Source organism: Equus asinus, chromosome 4 (assembly GCF_041296235.1).
Source record: "Equus asinus isolate D_3611 breed Donkey chromosome 4, EquAss-T2T_v2, whole genome shotgun sequence".
NCBI classification, from domain to species: Eukaryota; Metazoa; Chordata; class Mammalia; order Perissodactyla; family Equidae; genus Equus; species Equus asinus.
The window spans coordinates 131,510,761-131,531,390 of record NC_091793.1 but is presented as its reverse complement, the minus strand read 5'-3'; the positions used below and the strand labels follow the sequence as shown (position 1 = coordinate 131,531,390).

Genomic DNA, 20,630 nt, shown 5'->3' with positions numbered 1-20,630 from the left:
TTTCGCAGGTCATGTGTTTTAGCTTTCGCATACTATAAATCTTGGTAGAAGTTAGTGCACATATTTCTCATACTGTAAATCTTAGTGGGAGGTAGTACACATAGTGGATTGTTGTGGCATCATTTCTTGATTTGTCAAGGGAGAAAACATTTTAATATATTGCCCACAAGTGACCATTAATAAAAATACTATTTGTCGTATACGGTTTATAGAACTCTTTTGAGTTATTTTATTTTTATTATTTAACATCAAAGCTCCCTTGGTGTAGAGTGCCTTCACACCTCGTAATTGCTCACACTCACCTACGTTTTGTGCCCAGAATCATCACTCTAACTCTAACCTCTTTTCTTTTGTCCTACATGTAAGATGGTTTGTGATGTTCCTGTCTACTGTCCAGCATCATCTCCTGACTCTCCCCACTCCTTGCATAACCCTGGGCAGCTCCTAGGTCCCCGCTCCCCTACCTCTCGTCTCTTGTGCATTTTCCCTGTTGCTCTGGAGCTCACCCCTGCCCCGCACACATGCTTGTCTATCTAGCACACTCGGTTGGCTTTCTGAGAAGCCCTCTCAGTCAGACCTCAGGGCTGCTTCTCCTCTGTTCCTGTTATACTTTTAACACATCTCCACTGGACCAGTTACCTGATCATTATGTTATTATTTTCATGTCTATCTCCCTGTTAGACGGTCAGCTCCTTGATAGCAGGGCCATCTCATGTTGACCTTTTCTCTATTATCCCTCCTGGCCAGCACAGTGCCTGACACACAGGCATGCTGTGAGCACTCCATAGCTATTGTCCGAATAAATGACTTAGGATTTTCTATCTCGTTTTACAGATGAAGAAACTAAGGTTCCCAAAGGCGGTGAAACTTGTTCCACATCAGCCAGTAGAGATGTCCCTTGATAGCAAGCCTAGCCTCTTTCTACCATGCTGCAACAAATACAGTTAATACAAATACAATTGGCAGAATATGTTGTTTGGAGAATAAATGACAGACTTTAAAAATAGCCTTCATTTTAAACTGTAGTCTATATTTTTATTTATATTGAGGCCATTTCAGAATGTTAAAAAACATATTAGACACTTTAAGTTACACCATAATAGACTCTTAGAAAATTGGTAGGTGGCCCAGAATTATCTATACTTTATTGTGAAGTATACTATTCTAGAAACTGCACATAATGTTGAATTTTTCCTCTCATTTCCCTTCTCCCACTGGGCCAGAGCAATAAATTTGACAGGAAACTAAAGGAAAGAGGACAGAAATCAACCTAGATAATCTATAAAATACAAAATCTATTTTTGAATAACCTAGATTTGACTTTTGAATATTTTATTAAGAGCTCTTTCTTTTAGAACCATTTAATTTGGAATACCTTACCAATGACAAGTTTGCAATAAGCCTCTCATTAAAAAAACACACACCTGTTTGATATAGGAAGGCTACAGTTTTTAGGCTGGAGTTTAAATCTGGATTTATTTACCTTATACGTTTTTTTGTGAAGAGAGCCCATGAGACAAGAAAAATAACCTTGGAAAACTTTGTTTTAGCATTGCCAATTAAAGAGATATCTGAATATCAGAATGCAATTAAAGAAATTTGTTTTTTCCAGTTGTTGTAAAAATGCCACAAATGTCTTTACATCCCTTAAAAAACTAGAGTTTTCTTTTACCCCATACTTGATGATTTTGAGATTTTTCAAATGCTTATAAATCATTTGTTAGCATAAATTCTTTAGCGTACTAATGAATATCATTGTTTAACACATTCTTACTCATTTTACTACAGCTTCTTACATTGACAGTACAAGGGTAAACTTTCTCTAATTTGTGAATTACAGGAATCTTGATCCATTAGTTTCAAATTCCAACTCCTAAAAAAATTCTGCTTATTTTAGATCCCAGTCATCTTCCAGGTCATCCTTTTCTTTATATTTTGCCAGAGACAAAATATAATAATAATTCTCATAATCCTTACAAATATTTAAATTTTCTCTTGATGCCTAGGGGTTTTAACTTTTCAATAGTAACAGCGGATGTTGTTTTTATCAGCTGCGGTGTGAACGATTTGTGGAGGAACTGGAGAGTTATGCCAAGCAGTCGGAAGAGTTTTACTCACTTGGGGATCTTCAGGATGTACAGCGGTACCTGAAAAAGGCCCAAACGCTGAATGCAAAGTTGGATTTAGCAGCAGACAAGGTAGGATTAAAACATTCTTAAGAGGACGAATTAGTGCAAAAGAAAGAACATTGAGTTTGTATTGCATATTCACCTTTAAGAAATGGGTTCAAATATAACAGTTGAACTACATTTAATTGGAGAATAATGTAAATGGCACAGATGGATTTCACAGACCCGCATCAAGGAGGAACAGCATCACTGTTTTCTATCAGTAGTGATAACATTTCAGTGGCCTTCATATTTTATTTGAAAGATAGAGCTATGCCTCCATCTGCTTCTTAATTTGATTTTGTATCATTTAATTGTTTGCATCACATGATAATAACACCTGGTTACTGGTTAGTTTTCCATCTTGATAGAGCCAGCTTAGATTTGGAGGCTGTGTTTTAAAGTAGGCCCATTATCTTCTTTCTTCAAGCCGCTTTGCTCCCAATATTGCTGTTTTAGAAGTCAGCTTTCTCAGTAGAAGATGCTGGAGGGACAAAAGCCACAGCCTTTGCCATATAAGATGTTTGAAATTTTTAGTTGTGCTTTTTATTTAAAAAGGGGAAATTTGAAAACAGACCATATTATGAATGCTCCACCGTTTTTCTTACATTGAAAGATTTTAATATCTTATCAGTATCTATCTTGCTCAGGGTTTTGAATTCTGTAGATTTCTCCTCTGAACCACCCATATCCTCACATACTTCACTACTAAACTAAGAGGAAATTAATACCTTCTTTGCCTCTTTTTATCCTACATATCTTTAAGACCCCTCTCCAGTTACATCTGCTCTACGGAAGCATCCATGCCTGCACTATTTCAGCATGATCTCTCGCCTCTGAGTGATAGCATTTTTAGTATATATTATTCATTTTATATTAAACACTACTGCTCTAAGGCATCTCTCTTGTTGCCATATATTATTATTGAACAATCGCTATTTAAGTTTCTACATACATATGTCTTCTCAGCTGGATTTCTAACTCCTTGGAGTGGTACTTTGCAATATAATACTTTTTTCTATTTTCCACAGTACCTGATACAATACTGTGTATATTAAAAGTGCTTAAGTTCTTGTTAATTAATAAAAGAAGCTAAATCCTCAGTGTATCTGTCTGGGCAAAGACTTCTTCATATATACATTTATTTTACTATTTTAACTAACTTAAACAGTCATCGTTCTCTGGAAACTGTAATTAAAAAGAAATAGGAGAAAGATTACTGCTCAGTTTTTCTAGATTATGACTTAATTAAGTTTAACTTTAGGGCTTAATGAGGGTTTTTTGGGTCACATTTAATATAAATATTTTTTTAAAAATTTAATTTTGAATACCCTTCACTTTCAGAATAATATAGTTAATACCTGTCCTTGCAGATTGAGCAGTTTAATGCTGAAGAGGAGGCATTTGGTTGGCTACCATCAATATATCCTCAGCGGAAAAAAATCCAAGATGGCTTGAACCCTTATCTTCGTCTCTATGAGACTGCTGTTGAATTTAGCAACAAATATAGAGGCTGGACAGAAGGACCATATCACAAAGTGAATCCAGACCAAGTAGAAACAGATGTTGGAAATTACTGGAGAGGACTATATAAACTGGAGAAAACCTTCCATGATTCTCCAAATGCACTGGCAATGACAAAAAAAGTGAGAGCGAAAGTGGAAGATTTCAAGCAGCACATTCCTCTCATTCAAGTGATCTGTAATCCTGGTTTGCGCCCCAGGCACTGGGAGGCCATGTCCAACATTGTGGGTTACCCTCTGCAGCCAGCAGAAGACTCCACCATCTTCTCTTTTTTGGACATGGATCTGGAACCGTATCTAGATAGGTTTGAAGGTATTAGTGAAGCAGCTAGCAAAGAATATTCTCTCGAAAAGGCCATGGAGAAGATGATTAATGAATGGGATGCGATGGAATTTGTCATTCTTCCTTATAGAGAAACTGGGACATTTATTTTGTCATCAGTTGACGAAATTCAGATGTTGTTGGATGACCACATTATTAAGGCACAGACTATGCGAGGATCTCCATTCATTAAGCCTTACGAAAAACAAATGAGGTAAAGTTTATATTTATATGACAATGTTTATACTATGTTACCAAAATCATCACTTGCATGTACTATATAGTTATTTTTGAAAATTGATTCTGCATTTCATCCTTACTATTTTAAGTACTTCATTGTAAGGAATGAGAACTTTGATTCCTTTGGAAGGGCACTGATCCTTTTGCTGTCGTCCACGTTCATGACAAAGGTAGTGGATCTTCAGCCCAGGTATTCATTTTTATTGCCTACAATCTGATCTTATATATTTGACTCTCAAAAATAATTTCGAGTCTATGAACATAGTTTATAGAATGTATAGATTATAAAACTGAAGATAATTTCATTTTCCAAATATACTAATTAGTTTGTTGTAGATGATCCTTGAAAGCAATTTCAACTCCCATGCATGAGTGATGGCTGGATAAGTGCGAAAAAATGAAACTGTGATTCTAGTCTGAAATTTTGAGCATCTGACACAGCCAATTAAATTAAACCCTTATCCTGTCCAATTTTTTTCAATTTTTGTAATTTGTGTCAAGCAGTTTATATTTTACCTTAAAAAAGTGAGTAAATCTAAATCAGACTACCGTCCTCAGTGTGAAGTGTGAATTTGCATGGTAAGGGAAAGCAGTATATTATCCGAAACTTGCACATGCCCTCGTATTGGCTCAGTCTTGCTGATTGCTCTGCCTCCTGCCCAGCTTGCTCCCATGTGCTCATCAAGAGTAATTTTTGAACAACTCTGGAACTGGTATATCTAGATTCTATTTTTAAAGACTGTGCATGAGATATTAGTTAGTGGGAAATTTTCTGCATCAGTCAGATTAGATGGGGAAAGAGGGAAGAGCACCAGAAGAAAGCAGAGGCATTCATTTCTTGTGAAAAGAGGTAAAACAAATTCACTGATAAACATTGAAAGGAAGATATTTTAGAAAGTTATTTGAAAATGCCCGGTGACTTTTAGAACTCCTATTTGCGTTTCTTGGTTTTAACAACGTAGACTTACAGATCACCACTTATAAATGATGAGTGGTGTGTTAATATGTACTTAAAGCTAGCCCATCTCTAAGTTCCTCTGCCATTAACCAATCATTCTTCTTTATAGCTGTGTTATCTCCTATAGCATAGTGGTTACAGCTGTCTGGATTCAAATCTGGCGCTATTGCTTATTAGCTGGGTCAAGTTGAACCTGGTACTTATCTCTGTGTGCCTTAGTCTCCCCATTGTAAATAGATATTATACTGGACCCTACCTCATGGGGTTGTTGTGAGGATGGAGCAAATACATACAGAGATCTTAGAACTGTGCTTGTAAAATTTTTAGTTTTTGGTGTAATTATAATATTTATTCTTGAGGAAATTGTCATTATTTTTGTTCTCCATATTTAGAAATGAACTGATAACCTATTGTAAATTCAAAAATACTTCCTTCTCATGAATGCTACACTAATATATTTAGAATGATGTAGATTTTTCTTTAAATGCCAGTTACATCTTATGAATTGAAATATTTTATTCTGGAAATAAAGCCTTTATGGGCCTACATTTTTTAAAAAAAAAAGAACGTTAAAGGAAATGAGTCTTGGATGTAACTACCTTTCCTGAGAGCTGCAGAGTGCTCTTCCCTGAGAACACCGTTACTGTCTCCAGCATTTCATTCCTCACCTTTTACCCTCCCCCCGTGGGACTGGATTGCAGAAAGGTTTATTGTTATGACATATAGAGAAACTAGCCCATTTGCAGATAGGTATATCTTAACATGTGTGTCTGTAAAAGCGTAAATGTTGATGCTATTATTTTTAAACAAATTTTGTACAACAAATGTAGCGGTTTATCTTTGAATGAAGTTAGGTGAACAGAAATTGGAATAAAAGATTGCATAAAGATTGACAGTCTAGTCCTGGTTTTGAATTTTGTCATCTGAAACATTGCTTGGTTTGCTATTGATAAGAGCCTCTGTGTTTTGTTTCTCAGAGAATGGGAGGGCAAACTCCTGCTGCTTCAGGAAATTCTAGATGAATGGCTCAAGGTCCAAGCCACGTGGCTGTATTTGGAGCCCATTTTCAGTTCTCCGGACATTATGTCTCAAATGCCTGAGGAAGGCAGACGATTTACAACTGTGGATAAAACGTGGAGAGATATAATGAAAAATGTCACACAAGTAGGTAAAAGTCTCTGAGAATGTGATTATTTGGTGAAGTGACATGATTTTTGTTTTCAAAACAATCCAAATAAGCTATTGTCTTTTTCCCATGTAGGTTCCATTTTCAGATATTATTTTAGAATCCCAGGAGCAAGAAATATCAAAAGCAAAATATGGGGCTGGCCCTGTGGCCGAGTGGTTAAGTTCACAGGCTCTGCTTCGGTGGCCCAGGGTTTTGCCGGTTCGGATCCTGGGTGCGGACATGGCGCCACTCATCAGGCCATGCTGAGGCAGCATCCCACATATCACAACTAGAAGGACCGCAACTAAAAATATACAACTATGTACTGGGGGGCTTTGGGGAGGAAAAAAAAAAGCAAAATAGATATTTTATCCTTACTACTTCTTGAGGTCCAAATTGAATTTGCATTATTTAATGAGATTTGGTTCTGTTAGTGGGTCTTACCGATGCTTTGGTAGGAAGACACTGCCCTTAGTGCTTGCTGTCCCCATATATCCTATGGCCCCTGGTTATGGGCTGCCCCACCACTGAAATGTGCTGCAGTGGAAACGTGTCAGTGTGCCAGCCACTCAGTCAGCAAGGTTCTCTTCAGGGGCCCAAAAAAGGATGAGTCATAAAGATAAATAAATAGAAAGAGCCCAATAAATACAAGCAAAATGCAATCAATCAACACAAATATTGTGGAGGAGAACTTACAGTTTAAGTTACGGAGGAAATTTAGTAAAAATCAGTAACACTAAAAAATGTATGACTTTTGTTCAACTGAAGTCATTTATTTGCTACCTGAAAGGCATGGTTTGTGTGTTATTGGAGGTTAAGATTAAAATAGAAGAAATGTTAGTTATTAAATTATATCATTAAATGAATGTAAACTTTGCTGTTAGTGTTTTGATCAAATACAATACTGTAAGATAGGAAGAGTATTATCTTAAAATTTTCCTACCCTAAAATAGAATTATGCATATTTTTGTTATTTGAACTTTGAAAGTTGTGGTTATAATCCTAAATACTGGTAATACTGTATCAACATCAACTGTATGACTTGATAGGAGAATATTCAGAAAGATGGACATGAGTTTATTTATTTAATGTTTACTTCATTTTATGTAATAATACTTGAAACAAATCTCTGTATAAACCAAACTTTCGTAAAATTAATTACACTAGAATTCTATAGTTAAAGGACCTATAAGTGAGTCATTTTGTGATGCACTTAGTCATCTCTAATTAATTTGCTTTATAAATTTAGCCTTTCATAGATTGTTTCCTTACAACAGGGCAAAACCCTTATAACATGTATATATTTTCATTTAGAAAAGGATGAAGTGGAATTTTTCTCTTGCCCCAAAAAGTAAAAAGTAGATGCTTATATTCTCCTAGTTAATATAATTTTAAAAATTTAAAAAAAAAGAATTTCTTTTTTGGTATTCAATCAAATCCCACATTGCTAAGGAAATTTTATAGATATTTTGATGCTTAGAAAAGGGCAGCTGTGCTGGGACTGGTAAATAAAGGAGGTGAATTTTCAATTCTGTAAAACTGCTGAATTAAGAACAAACAAAAAAAACACGTTACTTCCGCTCATTCCCGAATAAGCAGTTTTCTTTGGGTGACACTTTGTTTGCTTTGCTGTAAGACTTGATTATCTTCCTCAGCTGGTTTTACATTTTCTTTTTCTCAGTATGTTAATATTCAGGACAGCTTTTGTCCACACTCTCCAAAGCTTTGAAGATCAACATAAATCTGTATTCTCTTAGGAAGGATAATGAGATGACCTGTGTAGTAGAGGCCACTGGATTAAGTGATTGGTACAAAAAGCCATCATTTTCAGTCTTACAGTTTCCTAATAAAGGTTATTTTAGAACTATGCCAAGAGAAAAGGCTCAGAGGTTAAAAATAGAATGTAAATGATATTGTTGACATAACTGGCTTGATTGAAGTGTCTTGGTTCCTTGAGGTATAAATGTGGAATAATTTTGTTTTGATACCTGTTGCCAACTATGCTTAGCCAAAGCCTCTTTTTTCTGGGAGAGGCTCCCTTTTGACCTTTCAGTCTAATTTCAGAATTTTTCAGTCACTTTTGGTTATTAAGATAGTTTTGTTTATGAATACTTAGTTGTGCTTGTTTTTTTTTTTTTTAAAGATTTTATTTTTTCCCTTTTTCTCCCCAAAGCCCCCCGGTACATAGTTGTATATTCTTTGTTGTGGGTCCTTCTAGTTGTGGCATGTGGGACACTGCCTCAGCGTGGTCTGATGAGCAGTGCCATGTCCGCGCCCAGGATTTGAACCAACGAAACACTGGGCCGCCTGCAGCGGAGCACGCGAACTTAACCACTCGGCCACGGGGCCAGCCCCTAGTTGTGCTTGTTTTAAGAGCTCAATTTCATCTTCTACTCAGAGCTCTTCTCCTCCCCACAGTGCAGGTAAACCTGAGGCTCTAGGGATGGGAAGGTGTGGGGACTGCTCTCCCATGCTAATCTCCTTCCTGTGCTTATCATCTGGTGCTGGGACAGAGAAAAGGTGAAGAAAAGGAGGGAGGAAGGGATGGGGAGAAAGATAGGAAGAGGGAGAAGGAGAGAGAGAAAGAAAATGAGAGAGGTAGAGAGCATTTACTGATGTAATTGACCCAGCCAAATTGGCTGTTCTTTTTGCAATGGTCGTAAGATGGACAGCCTCCTGTCAGTGGTGTCCAGGCACTGTCCTTTACTGTTGGATATCACACCTAGTCTAGCTTTTTGACCAGTTGTGGACTGATAAAGTCCACAGATTGACCGAGTGCGGACAGGTGAAGACCTTGACAAACTCTAGCTGCTGAGGGACCCTATCTTGAGCATCTCCCCCAGGTTTGGTCATCCTCTGCAAGATTTGACTGCATCTTCAAATTGACCTACCGATGATGGCCTGTGCCACATTCCTTTCATGTGTGTGTCTTTGCCCCATGCTACAGCAGTATTTCACAAATCTGTAGCCCTTAATTTCATCTAGGGTCTGCAGAAAGGTGAGATCCCTCTTCAGTACCTCTTAGTAGCCTTGAGCACACGGTCCTGGCCTCTCCTTCCCCTGGTCGTCTCACCACACCATCTTCTCCCAGGGTTCTTTTCCTGCTCTGGTAGCAATGGAGCAGGTCAGCACACCTGGTGACAGAGCAGACTTCCAGTTGGGGAAGAAGATGTTAGCCTCCTCTCTTTACAGATGCTTGAAAATATTCTAGGCACCCTCTTGGGCCCCCTCCCTAAGAGTCACGGATGGGAAGCAGCACCATTTGGAGGTGAAAGACGTGGATAATCTTTCTTCATGTATGTTGCGCTCATCCCCAAACTTGGCTTTTGACCCATACAAGTCTTCTTTTGTATTCCACACAAGGCAAAAGAAGGCACTTTTGAATCTCTCCCCAAACATTTTCCCCTTGTAGCCTAACCCCATCACAGTAGATATTTCTTCCTGTTACTCAGGCCAAAAACTTAGGAGTCATTCTTTATTTTTATTTTTCCCTTTACTCTAGTAAATATGATCACTTGGTACCAAGCATCTCACTTCTTTCTAGTGAGCTGGAAAGCTAAAAACCACGTCTTCCAGACTCTTTAGCATCTAAGTTTCTGGAGTTGAATTAGATTTTGACAATTAGATACACTCATTTGGGATTTGGAAGGCATAAGGGAAGCAGTGGCTGTCTTCTTGCCGTTTTACTTATTTCTGCTGTCAAGCAAGATTATGGACACGTGACTTATTTTTCTTTTCCAACAGAACTTCAATATCTGGTCACCAGTTTTATGGGTATTTAGAGGTGGTGATGATGGTGACTTCCTGATCCCATTCTGATCCCTGGAATCACATCCACCCTGATGTGTTCTTGAATGCACTAGTTCTGGTGGTGGTACCCTTTGGTCCTGATTGGGACAGAGGAGGTAGCACTCCTGGAAGGTTGGTTCCACAGTGTTCTAAGAGTCCGACCTGGAAGCCTACCCTGGTCTGTGCTCCCTCAGATCTTCCAGCGATTTTGTAATCACTTAACTCCCTATGTTAAATGTCTTCTTTGCTTAATGTACCTAGAAGGATTCTGCACTAAACTCATAATAAATAAACCAGAACCTCAAGGATGGAATCTAGGATTGTTCATGTGACTCAGTTGGGTTTCAGGGTAGTGCAGATCTAGTTACCATCTGAAAATGGAACACTGTGTGGTACCTGGCATGCAGTGCAAAAATCATTAACTTAAATTATGCTCTTGATTTCCTGGAATAAAGAGTCTATTTATAGGCATTGATTTGGTAGACCAAGTGGCTGCTGGAATAGGTCAATATGGTAGGAATTTGAAATACAAGGGATGTGAGATGGGCTGAATTCTTTCAAAAGCACTGGAGAAATTAAAGAAATGGCATAATTCAGAGTTTTAAATTCTCTGCTCAAGACATGGTCAGAGGACTAAAGAGCTTCTGTGATTGTCCTCAAAGAGCCCCTTATTTCTCATAGCTACAACTTTGACAGAGCCAAAAGTGAATTATACAGTCTGATCCACTGGGTTGCCAAATTACAATGTAATTTAACTCACAGCCTTGCCACATCTGGTATGTGAAGGGTAGTTTACTTATTGGGAAAGAGTGGGGTGGGGAGAACTGGGATTGGGGACATTTGGGTGGATTTGATTGACTCCGGGTACCCTGACCCTCATACTGCTGAGTGCCCCCTGCCACAAGCCTTGGCAGAAGCCTGAGAAATATAGGAGGCAATGTGTTGTAATGGTGCTTGTCTATGGAGAAAATAACTTAAGTTAAATGTGGTCAGATTTATTGATGTGAATGCACTTACCAGAGATCCTGGTTTCAATGTACTAGTCAAGGAGATGTGAATGGCACTTGGTTTTTTGACCCAAACCTGGCTCTTACCTAAAAGAAATTGAAATGCCAGAAAATTCTTGATATGATTTAAAGAAATTAGGGACTACTTTAAAGATGTTTCTGTAAAATATAATTGCACCATCCAGAAGTGGAAATGACAGCGTCATTAGGAGTGGCCTTAAAGGGCGGCAGGAAGGGAATCCTTCTAGTGGGTACAACTTCAAGGAATATGTTAGTTTGTTTTTTAACCTTTCCTAGAAAGAGAGACGGTCAGAAGTATGGATCTTCATCTGACCCCAGGGTTGGAAGTGTGGATCTACGTAGATCATGGTCAGTAGCAAACAGTTTGGCTGCATGATCAAAAACTTAGAAGAAACAAGATTGAAGGGCTGGTAACAAGGAGGTCTGGGGAAGAGGTAGAAGGGATCAAAGAATAGAATATAATGTGAGCATATTTGTATTTTCATGTAAATGCTTAATAAAAGACAGCACTGCAAAAGGAGGCACTTAATAATATAGTTGACCAGTTGCTCTATTTTGTGAATGTCAACCAGCATTTGCCAGTGTATGCATGGTGAGCTACGAATAGAATAATCATGTAACATGTTGTCCAGCCTCGGGAACTTGTGAGAGTTAAAGTAATTAATAAGCCAGGAAAGCAAGCATAAACCAGAACTGTCCTCATCAAACTGGGATATATGGTCACTCTAGCTATAAACAAAGAAGTCATGATGGCAGTGATGGGAATTATGGAAGGACTTATCATCATGGACGACCATTCACCAGCCCTGCTGACTGTCCAAGCTGCCAGCTGCAGAAACAAACATAATGCTTCTGTTACAGCACCACACCTGAAGGGACCAGGCAGCCGTTTAGAAGGAATTGAATCCACTGGAGCTCTTTTAACACAGAAGGGGGCAGTGATTTGTCTGTACCAGATGGGTCTTTCCTTTCTCTTCCCAAGCTTCTGCCAACACTGTCATTTATTCATTCACTTACTCAGTGACTTGCTCATTTTGAGTTTCCACACTACACTGCTTCTGCTGAGGAACTCACATTACAAGGGAAATGAGGCAATTGACTGACACTCATGAGATTTACAGGTTCTAATATGAGTGTTGGCCTTATGAAAAATGGAAGGACTCATGTTGAAGACTCAGTTGCTATACCAGCAGGAAGACAGTAGTTTGCGAGTTTGGGGTGCAGTTCTAGAGGATACAGAGCATATGTTCTCAACCAGTTCGAAATGTATGGTTTCTCCCATTGTCCGAGTCCATGGGTGTGGGAATTAAGGAGTGAAAAGGAGAGTGACATTTCTCACCAATTCACCCAGTACGCTACTCACAGCAATTTTGCTTCCCGACTTTTGGTTTTGCTGGTTGAAATATCTTAGTGTCCAGGAGAGAAATACTTCTCTGTATGGGGATATATCAGTGGTTTCATTGAATGGGAAGTTCTTGATCTGCTCACTCCACCCGTTTACCTCTCTGTTCTTACGATTCCATCTTACCTACTCTATTCCAGCCACACTGGCTTCCTATTTTTTTTCTTTTTCAAATCACCCATGCCAAACACACCCTGACCTGGAGCCCGTGCACTGACTGAAATGCTGTGCCTCCAGATGTCTGCAGAGCTGATTAGTGGTTTTGCTTCCTTGAAGTCTTTTCTCGAATACGACCTTTGTGAAGAGGCTCGCACGGAGCCCCCTGTTCAAAACTGAAGGCTGCCCTTTGCCTTCGCAGCATCCCAAGCCCCCTTTTCTTGCTTGTAGCATCCATCACCTTCTAACTATGAATTATTATGTTTGTTATTTGTCGTCGTCTCCCCATGGAGGCTGGGATCTTTGTTTTTTCACTGTTGTTGCCAAACACTAAGAAGAGTGCCTGTTGTATAGCCAACCCTCAAGTATTTGTTGACTGAGTGAATGAATAATTGAATTGAGATGGATCCTCGAATTATTGCTAGTTCTAAGGATTCTGAGTTTATTCTGAAAAACTTTCTCTGAAAATTCAATTTTAGGTAAGTGGGCCCTAAGATCTGGATTAATTCTATAAACATCCTGGGTCTTGAAAGAATTTCTATTCCTGGTGAGGTCAAAGGATTTCAAAGTTGTAAGGGGCTGAAAGGTCTATCAGTGAACCCACATTTCCTGTCTTAGTGCTTAAAGGGTTTAATGTGGACCTTACCAGTTTTCTGTTGTTCGGGGACTTGATTAGGAAGTTTAGGCTTCCGAAGTTTACTGAACCGGCCTGAGCATAACTCCATCACGGAGTCTGAAACAGTACTTTCTGTGAAGCTTCCTGGTAGCAGTAATGAGTATGCTCTCTCCGTAGACCCAAATTAGGTTTCAGGTCCCTGATATCACAGGCTTTTGGTGTAGAAATGTAAATCAACCAGGAGCCTGTCGTTCGAGCTGATGGGAGTGTGGTGCTTGTGAAGCCAAAGGGGACACAGAAAATCTGTAAAATTATTTCTTTAAGCAAAAAATATAAAAGTTAATAGTTCCTTCTCCTCCCCTCCAGGAGACAGAAAAGTAATTAAAGTGTCAAGGGAGTCATACTAAGTTTCAAATTTCTAGTAGTTTCCTATTATAGCGTTGTTATGTCCTGAGAACACAGCTAATAAGTAGCAGCCTGGTACCACACCCAGGCTTGTACTCTCCTGGAGTTCTGTGTCTCTACAGGCTTAACTCATCCTGCATTTGCTCAAGCATTCAACAAATATTTATGGGAATGCCTACCCTGTACCAGGATTTTATGGCAATGCTTAAGGGGACTTAAAGCCAGTTTTATTTTACTGTGATAAATATCTTACCTGGAGGATGACAGGTTATAAAATGTTCATTTTAATTCCATAGACCTGATGGAGCGATGTAAGCGCCTCATTCCTTCCATCCCCCCAGGTAGTTGTCTGTCTGTCTGTCTCTCTCCAAGAAGCACTTATGCAAGGGAAAACGAAAACAGTAGTTTCAAGTCTGTGTGTTCTAGGCACTATGTTAGGTGTGTCAAATATGTTATCTAATTTGTCCTTATAACAACTTTGAGCAGAGGGCTCTTATCTTCGTTTTAAAGATAAGAAAATTGAGACTTGGGTTAAGTAAATGACCCAGGGTCACCCAGGTTATAAGGAGCAATGTGGGTTAGGGACAGAGCTGTGTTTTCTTTATCTGATGCAGTCTCTGTTATGTTCCCCATCCCATGGGAAGAGAGTGAAATTAGTTTCCAGTTGTGAGACAGTTACTTGTATATATATTTTTCTGAAGTCCATACGCAAAGGTATATAGATTATTGCCCATGTTCATTTAGAACTGGCACATTTGGCTCAGATTCATTGAGCTAGTCTATTTAAATAGGTTTGACCACAAGAATTCAATTTAAACATTTTACTTGGATGCTAAGTTTTTCCAGAGGTATTTAATTGTAATAAGGAAAGAAATATGAACTTTTGTTTTAAAGAACTGAATTTTTTTAGCTTTCAAATCTCAGATCCAAAATAGCAACATTGCAATAAGTTCTTTGGCGGAGAATAAAACAAATATTGTTAATTTGTGAAAGGAGTTTTTCACATGTATCAGCGACCATTCAGCTTTTTTTTCCAACAAAGAAAGGCATACTTTTCCAGAAGGTGGCACTCTAAGAACACCATTTTGGTTTTTGGTTTTTGGCTTTAGGCATACATGAGTTCTACCCTATCCTTTATTGAATGAGTTACACGTTTAAATTATGACCTGAGTCCCTGTCATGCTTTTTTTGTGTATGCATTTTAAAAAATACTTATTTGAAATATAAAACTGTTAGGAAATATAATAAAATACCTTTTAAAAAGTGTGTCCCTTTAAAGATAAGTTAATCTAATCATAGGTTACATATTTCATATGAACCTGTTTTATTGTGAAAACAAGTATTAATGATAATTATTTTGTTCTTTGAGTAAATTGCTGTGTTTCCAAGTTACGTTGTTATAATTCAAAACAAAGCAGGAAATTATATCTATCATTTTCAGCCACATTCTACGTATATTAACAAAAACATATTTTAGAGACTCTTGCAATAGAAATAAAATTTCCGTATGAAACCGTTTACAGCTGACATTTTTGGTTGATCTCTCAGTCGTGGATGAATGCCAAAAATAAGTTTAATTAGTTAATCTTGAAATTCTATGATTAATTTTTAACAATATTCTCTTGACTTAATTTCATAGAAATTTTCTGAAATGCCCTATCACTTATATTTATAAATGTGCTGGTGTGTTCTCATGAGGTTTATTATTTGATCTGGTGATCAAAATCTCTAATGTGTTTTTTTTTTTTTTTTTAAAGATTTTATTTTTTTTATTTTTTCCTTTTTCTCCCCAAAGCCCCCCAGTACATAGCTGTATATTCTTCGTTGTGGGTCCTTCTAGTTGTGGCATGTGGGACGCTGCCCCAGCGTGGCTTGACAAGCAGTGTCATGTCCGCGCCCAGGATACGAACCAAGGAAACACTGGGCCGCCTGCAGCGGAGCGCGCGAACTCAACCACTTGGCCACGGGGCCAGCCCCAAAATCTCTAATGTGTTTTAGCACCTCTTTCTAACAGCTTTAAGCTTATTTAGTAAAGAACTTTTCTTCTTTTGCCCTTGGTGTCAATGGTGAATGCTGATTTTGGAGTTAGGAGACCAAGGCTAGACCTGGATGGCATCTGTCATATGTTAAAGGAAAAAGAAAGTGAAGAGAATTTTAGTTCAGCTATATTTAGATTGTATTTTAATATGTATTTCTAAGGGTTTTCATAAACCCAGCAGTTACTTGTATGGATATTTTGAGAAATCAATAAACTATTTACTTTTTAAAAATATCAGTTCATAAGATCAGCTTTTGGTTGTAATTCTTATTTTGAATCCCACGGCATAAAAGAAAGCTCTTTTTTAAATACTTGATTGTGTTTGAATCTCTTTAAAGCAAGCAGCTCACAGTGATGCTTTCATGTGATAGAATGTTCAGAAATCCATGCCCTGTGGGTAGAACAGTCTTAGTCTCTCGAGAGAGTTCAGGAAGAACAGACCTTGAACCTGAGTCCTTCAGCAAGCAGAGTGCTGTAATGTGGCTCCAAATGCAGTTCTTTGCAATGTGAGATCTTTATTGAAAACTCCTTCCTCCCCACCCTGAACTCTTACATTTTTATCTACAGTTATAAAACAGGGATCGTGTTATTTTACTATGATTGATAGCAATAGTATTAATAATTATAGGGGCTGGCCCCATGGCCAAGTGGCTAAGTTTGCGCACTCCTCTTCAGCGGCCCAGGATTTTGCCAGTTCGGATCTTGGGTGCGGACCTGGCACTGCTCATCGGGCCATGCGAAGGCGGAATCACACATGCCACAACTAGAAGGACCTACAACTAAAATGTACAACTCTGTACCGGGGGGCTGTGGAGAGAAGAAGAAGAAAAAGAATGGGAAGATTGGCAGCAGATGTTAGCTCAAGTGCCAATCTGTTAAAAAAAAAAAAAGGAGTGTGTGGAAATAAAAAAGATTGCTTCATTAAAAGAAAAAAATTATAATGATGACATCTTTTTAGAGTACTTTTCCTCAAACAATAAAAGACAAGTATATCTGATACTGCTTTGTTTCCCCCATCCTTGTTTTTTCTTTCTCTCTCTCTCCCTCCCTCGCTCACTCATTTTCTGTCTCTGACACTGTCCAACTTGGAGAAATTGTGAACAACATTGCTGAAGATCAAGTCAACATGACTTTTATGTAATTAAAGAGGCTAGTTAGATCTAGAATATGCAAGACTACTTTTTAAAAGTAAACATTTGGGGGCCGGCCGGTGGCGCAGCAAAGTTTGCATGTTCAGCTTCGGCGGCCCGGGGTTCGCTGGTTCAGATCCCAGGTGTGGACATGGCACCGCTTGGCAAGCCATGCTGTGGTAGGCATCCCATGTATAAAATGGAGGAAGATGGGCACGGATGTTAGCTCAGGGCCAGTCTTCCTCAGCAAAAAGAGGAGGATTGGCAGCAGATGGTAGCTCAAGGCTAATCTTCCTCAAAAGAAAAAAATTTAAAAAAAATAAAAGTAAACATTCACTTTACATTTTGCATATTTGTTTGATTAAAAACATGTAAAATCTCAAAAGTAATATGAATATAAATCAAGTTAGTATCTAATATTTTTGAGTTGAGTGTTTTCTCTTTTATTTTTAGGATAAACATGTTCTGACAGTTGTAACTATTGAGAGAATGCTGGAAAGGCTGAAAAAATCTAATGAACTTTTGGAACTCATTCTTAAAGGACTTAATGAATATTTGGAAAAGAAACGTCTCTTCTTCCCCAGATTCTTTTTCTTGTCTAATGATGAACTTCTTGAGATTCTGTCTGAGACCAAAGATCCCACTAGGTAAGTACCTTACAGATATAACACATGGCTAAATTTATCTGCTTAAATTTAATTTTTAGAATAAGGTGGAACACAAATAAATATATATAATTATGTTTATGTAATAACTTTTTCAAGACTATTCTAAATATCATCAATAATCAACTTAAAATAATTATTAAAAACACAGATAATATCATTGAATGACATTTTTCCAAATTTTATGGATGTTCGAGTGGATTTCTTATTTTAGCACATATTCTCGTACAGATTTTTCAGGACACTTCACTCTTTTAATTATATTCAGAATAAAAGACAGTGCCTCCGGTGGCTTGCAATGACCCACAAGGGGGTCCGCCATTCTCCTTCCTGTTCATCTCCCACACGTTTCCTTCTTGCTCACTCTGCTACAGTCCTTGCAATACCCCCGTGAAAGGAGTAGCCTTCTACCTCAGTGTATGTTCTTTGCCTAGGATGCGCCTCACCCAGCTGTCCATAAGACTCCTTTCACCTGCGGTAGGTCTTTGTGGAAACCTGCTCAAACATCTGCCAGTCAGGAGGCCTTTCCTGATCGCTCTGTTTAAAATGGCAACCCCTTCCAGCACTTCTAGCCACCTTTCCTGGATTATCTTCTCTGCCTTATTTCCCATTGGTGTACTTTTTATCATCTGGCTTACTCTATAATGTACTTATTTGTTTCCTGTTTGATTTCCTCTAGCAGAATATAAGCTCCACGATGGCAGGGAGTTTTGAGTGTTTTTTCTCCCAATGCTGATTCCTCATTCCTTAGAAGAGTGTATAGTATATAGCAGACAGTGAATAGATACTTGTTAAGCAAATTTGTTAATGTTGTATTTTATGCCTTCAAAATAGGAGACAAGTAATCCAGAGAAAAAGCTAAATTTAGGCTCAGATTTCCATTTGAATTTTTATACTCTGCTTCTTTTTTGCCTGTTTGAATGCTGAATTCAGTTGGTTATTGGTGATGGGCCCAAAGGGGGTGGTTTAGTCAGTTCCATCTGTATTACAATGAATGGATGGAAGTTGGGTACCTTCAAAGCAGTTGACTTAGTAAGCTGTGAAATACTGAATGCACTGAACCCAGCTCATAATTTGCAAGCAGTCTCTGAAGATCCCAGTTGAAATGGATCCTTTTGTGTATTTGAAGATTCTTCAGGTTAGTATATTATCAGTTAGTCAAGATTAGTTTCTTCCTTACGTTACTTTTACCATCTTTCAGTTCAGTGTGCTGGAAATAAAGCCTCATGGACATCTCCTCTGTACTCTTATTATAATTGTAATTTCACAGATTTTTTGTGATCTTCAATTAATGATGACCTCTCACTGGACTGTATAATCCATGCAGGCAAGGAGTGTATGGTTTTTTTTACCCTCTCTCCCCCCGGCACTTCATCTCCAGCAGCATCTAGCAGGGGCCTAATGCATAGTGCACATTTATGAATTTTGAGTGACGATTGGTGCACAAAGAATATTGATATTTAAGGAATTGCTTTAATTTGGTTATTTCTCTTAAACATTTGTTTTTCCTCACAGAGTGCAACCTCACTTGAAGAAATGTTTTGAAGGAATTGCAAAGGTAGAATTTACAGAAACTTTAGACATTACTCACATGAAGAGTAGTGAAGGAGAGGTTGTGGAACTTGTGGACACCATTTCAACAGCCAAAGCCAGAGGGCAAGTGGAGAAGTGGTTGGTTGAGTTAGAGAGAACTATGATTAAATCCATCCACAAGGTAGCTGGCTGTGTTTATTATTATTTCTAGTAAAGGTGATAGAATTTTAATGTATCATTAATAAATGCGTTGTTATTTAAACAGAAATTGAGTCATGAATTACCAATTCAATTGTAATAGATAGCTTGAAGGCAAAGGTATGGTCTATGATATTAATTTTGTAGTGACTCATTTGAAAAGTGGGACAAAATACCATCTATATTACAGAAAACTTGAGTTTCAGTCATGAGTCTGTCTCATTTCTGGCAGCCACATGCTCGTGCTTTCATCATTAATTAGGCACACTTTGGTCTGCACAGTCTGTCTTTAGTCTTGCTTTGGAAGTGCCTCTCTGCAGTTTGACTTCAATCTTCTTGACATGTGTGTTTCCACGGTGAATCCTCTTGTTCTGTGTATATGTTATATATGTACCAAAATGTTAGAAAATCATAAGCACTTCCTACAATTAGTGATAATTTCCTATTTTCCACATCTCATAAAACATATTGTCAACTCTATCATTTGTAATTACGTTTGTTGGTAGAGAATTTCAAGTCATGGCAACAAATAGAGATTAATTGAGCACTTAAATCCATTTTTTACTATAATGTGGACTTAGCATTCAAGTTCTTCATCAAGAATAAAAATCATAATTGAGCAAAGGAGCATGAGGGCAAGAATGAGAAGGAAATATGGTATCAGTTCCTAATCAACAAGAGTTTTCATTAATTTTTCAGATTCTTTCATATATTATTGAAAAACTTCATTGGAATCTAGGTGTTTAATGTAAATCATGTGTCTTAATGATTCTTTCTCTTCTTAAATATAGTTTTAATATCTGCCTGCATAATATTTTTCCAATAGATAGAAAATCTTTTGGACAGTTTCCCATTTCTTCCTGTTATGGATTAAATTATAATGACTGTCCTTATGCATATAGCTGGTTTCTTTGCATTATTTTCTTATGATTACCTCTCATGTGTAGGATCACTGGGCTGAAGAGGATGAGCTTTCCTAGGCCTTGATGAGTATTGACAAATAGCACTCCCATTTATGTAGCTGTTAACAGTGCAGATGAATTCCACTTTGACCACTACTTAGCAGCATTGAACTGGGTCATATGGTTTGTTAATTGATGTATACAGGGATAACTCGTTATTTTAGATGTATCTGATACTATTTCAACTATTCTTTTACTTTTGTCAAAGTGCTTAGAAAAAATATTTTGTTTGCCATTTTAGAGCATTAACATGGGGTGGCAAAGAATTGTGTAGGAAATATCCTCCCCAAATGTTCATGTGTAAATTTGTGTTGGTGAAATATGCAAGC

General features: G+C 37.9%; 1 protein-coding gene across 2 annotated transcripts in view; it reads left to right on the top strand.

The window, feature by feature from the left end:
• DNAH7 (dynein axonemal heavy chain 7) overlaps positions 1-20,630 on the top strand; it is a 236,331-nt gene that overhangs the window by 60,702 nt on the left and 154,999 nt on the right. For both annotated transcript variants that reach the window (XM_014835173.3, XM_070508274.1), the window contains 5 exons: positions 2,052-2,198; positions 3,542-4,227; positions 6,189-6,375; positions 17,397-17,590; positions 19,124-19,322. In XM_014835173.3, the coding sequence (XP_014690659.3) occupies positions 2,052-2,198; positions 3,542-4,227; positions 6,189-6,375; positions 17,397-17,590; positions 19,124-19,322 (1,413 nt within the window). The remainder of the gene's footprint in view (positions 1-2,051; positions 2,199-3,541; positions 4,228-6,188; positions 6,376-17,396; positions 17,591-19,123; positions 19,323-20,630) is intronic.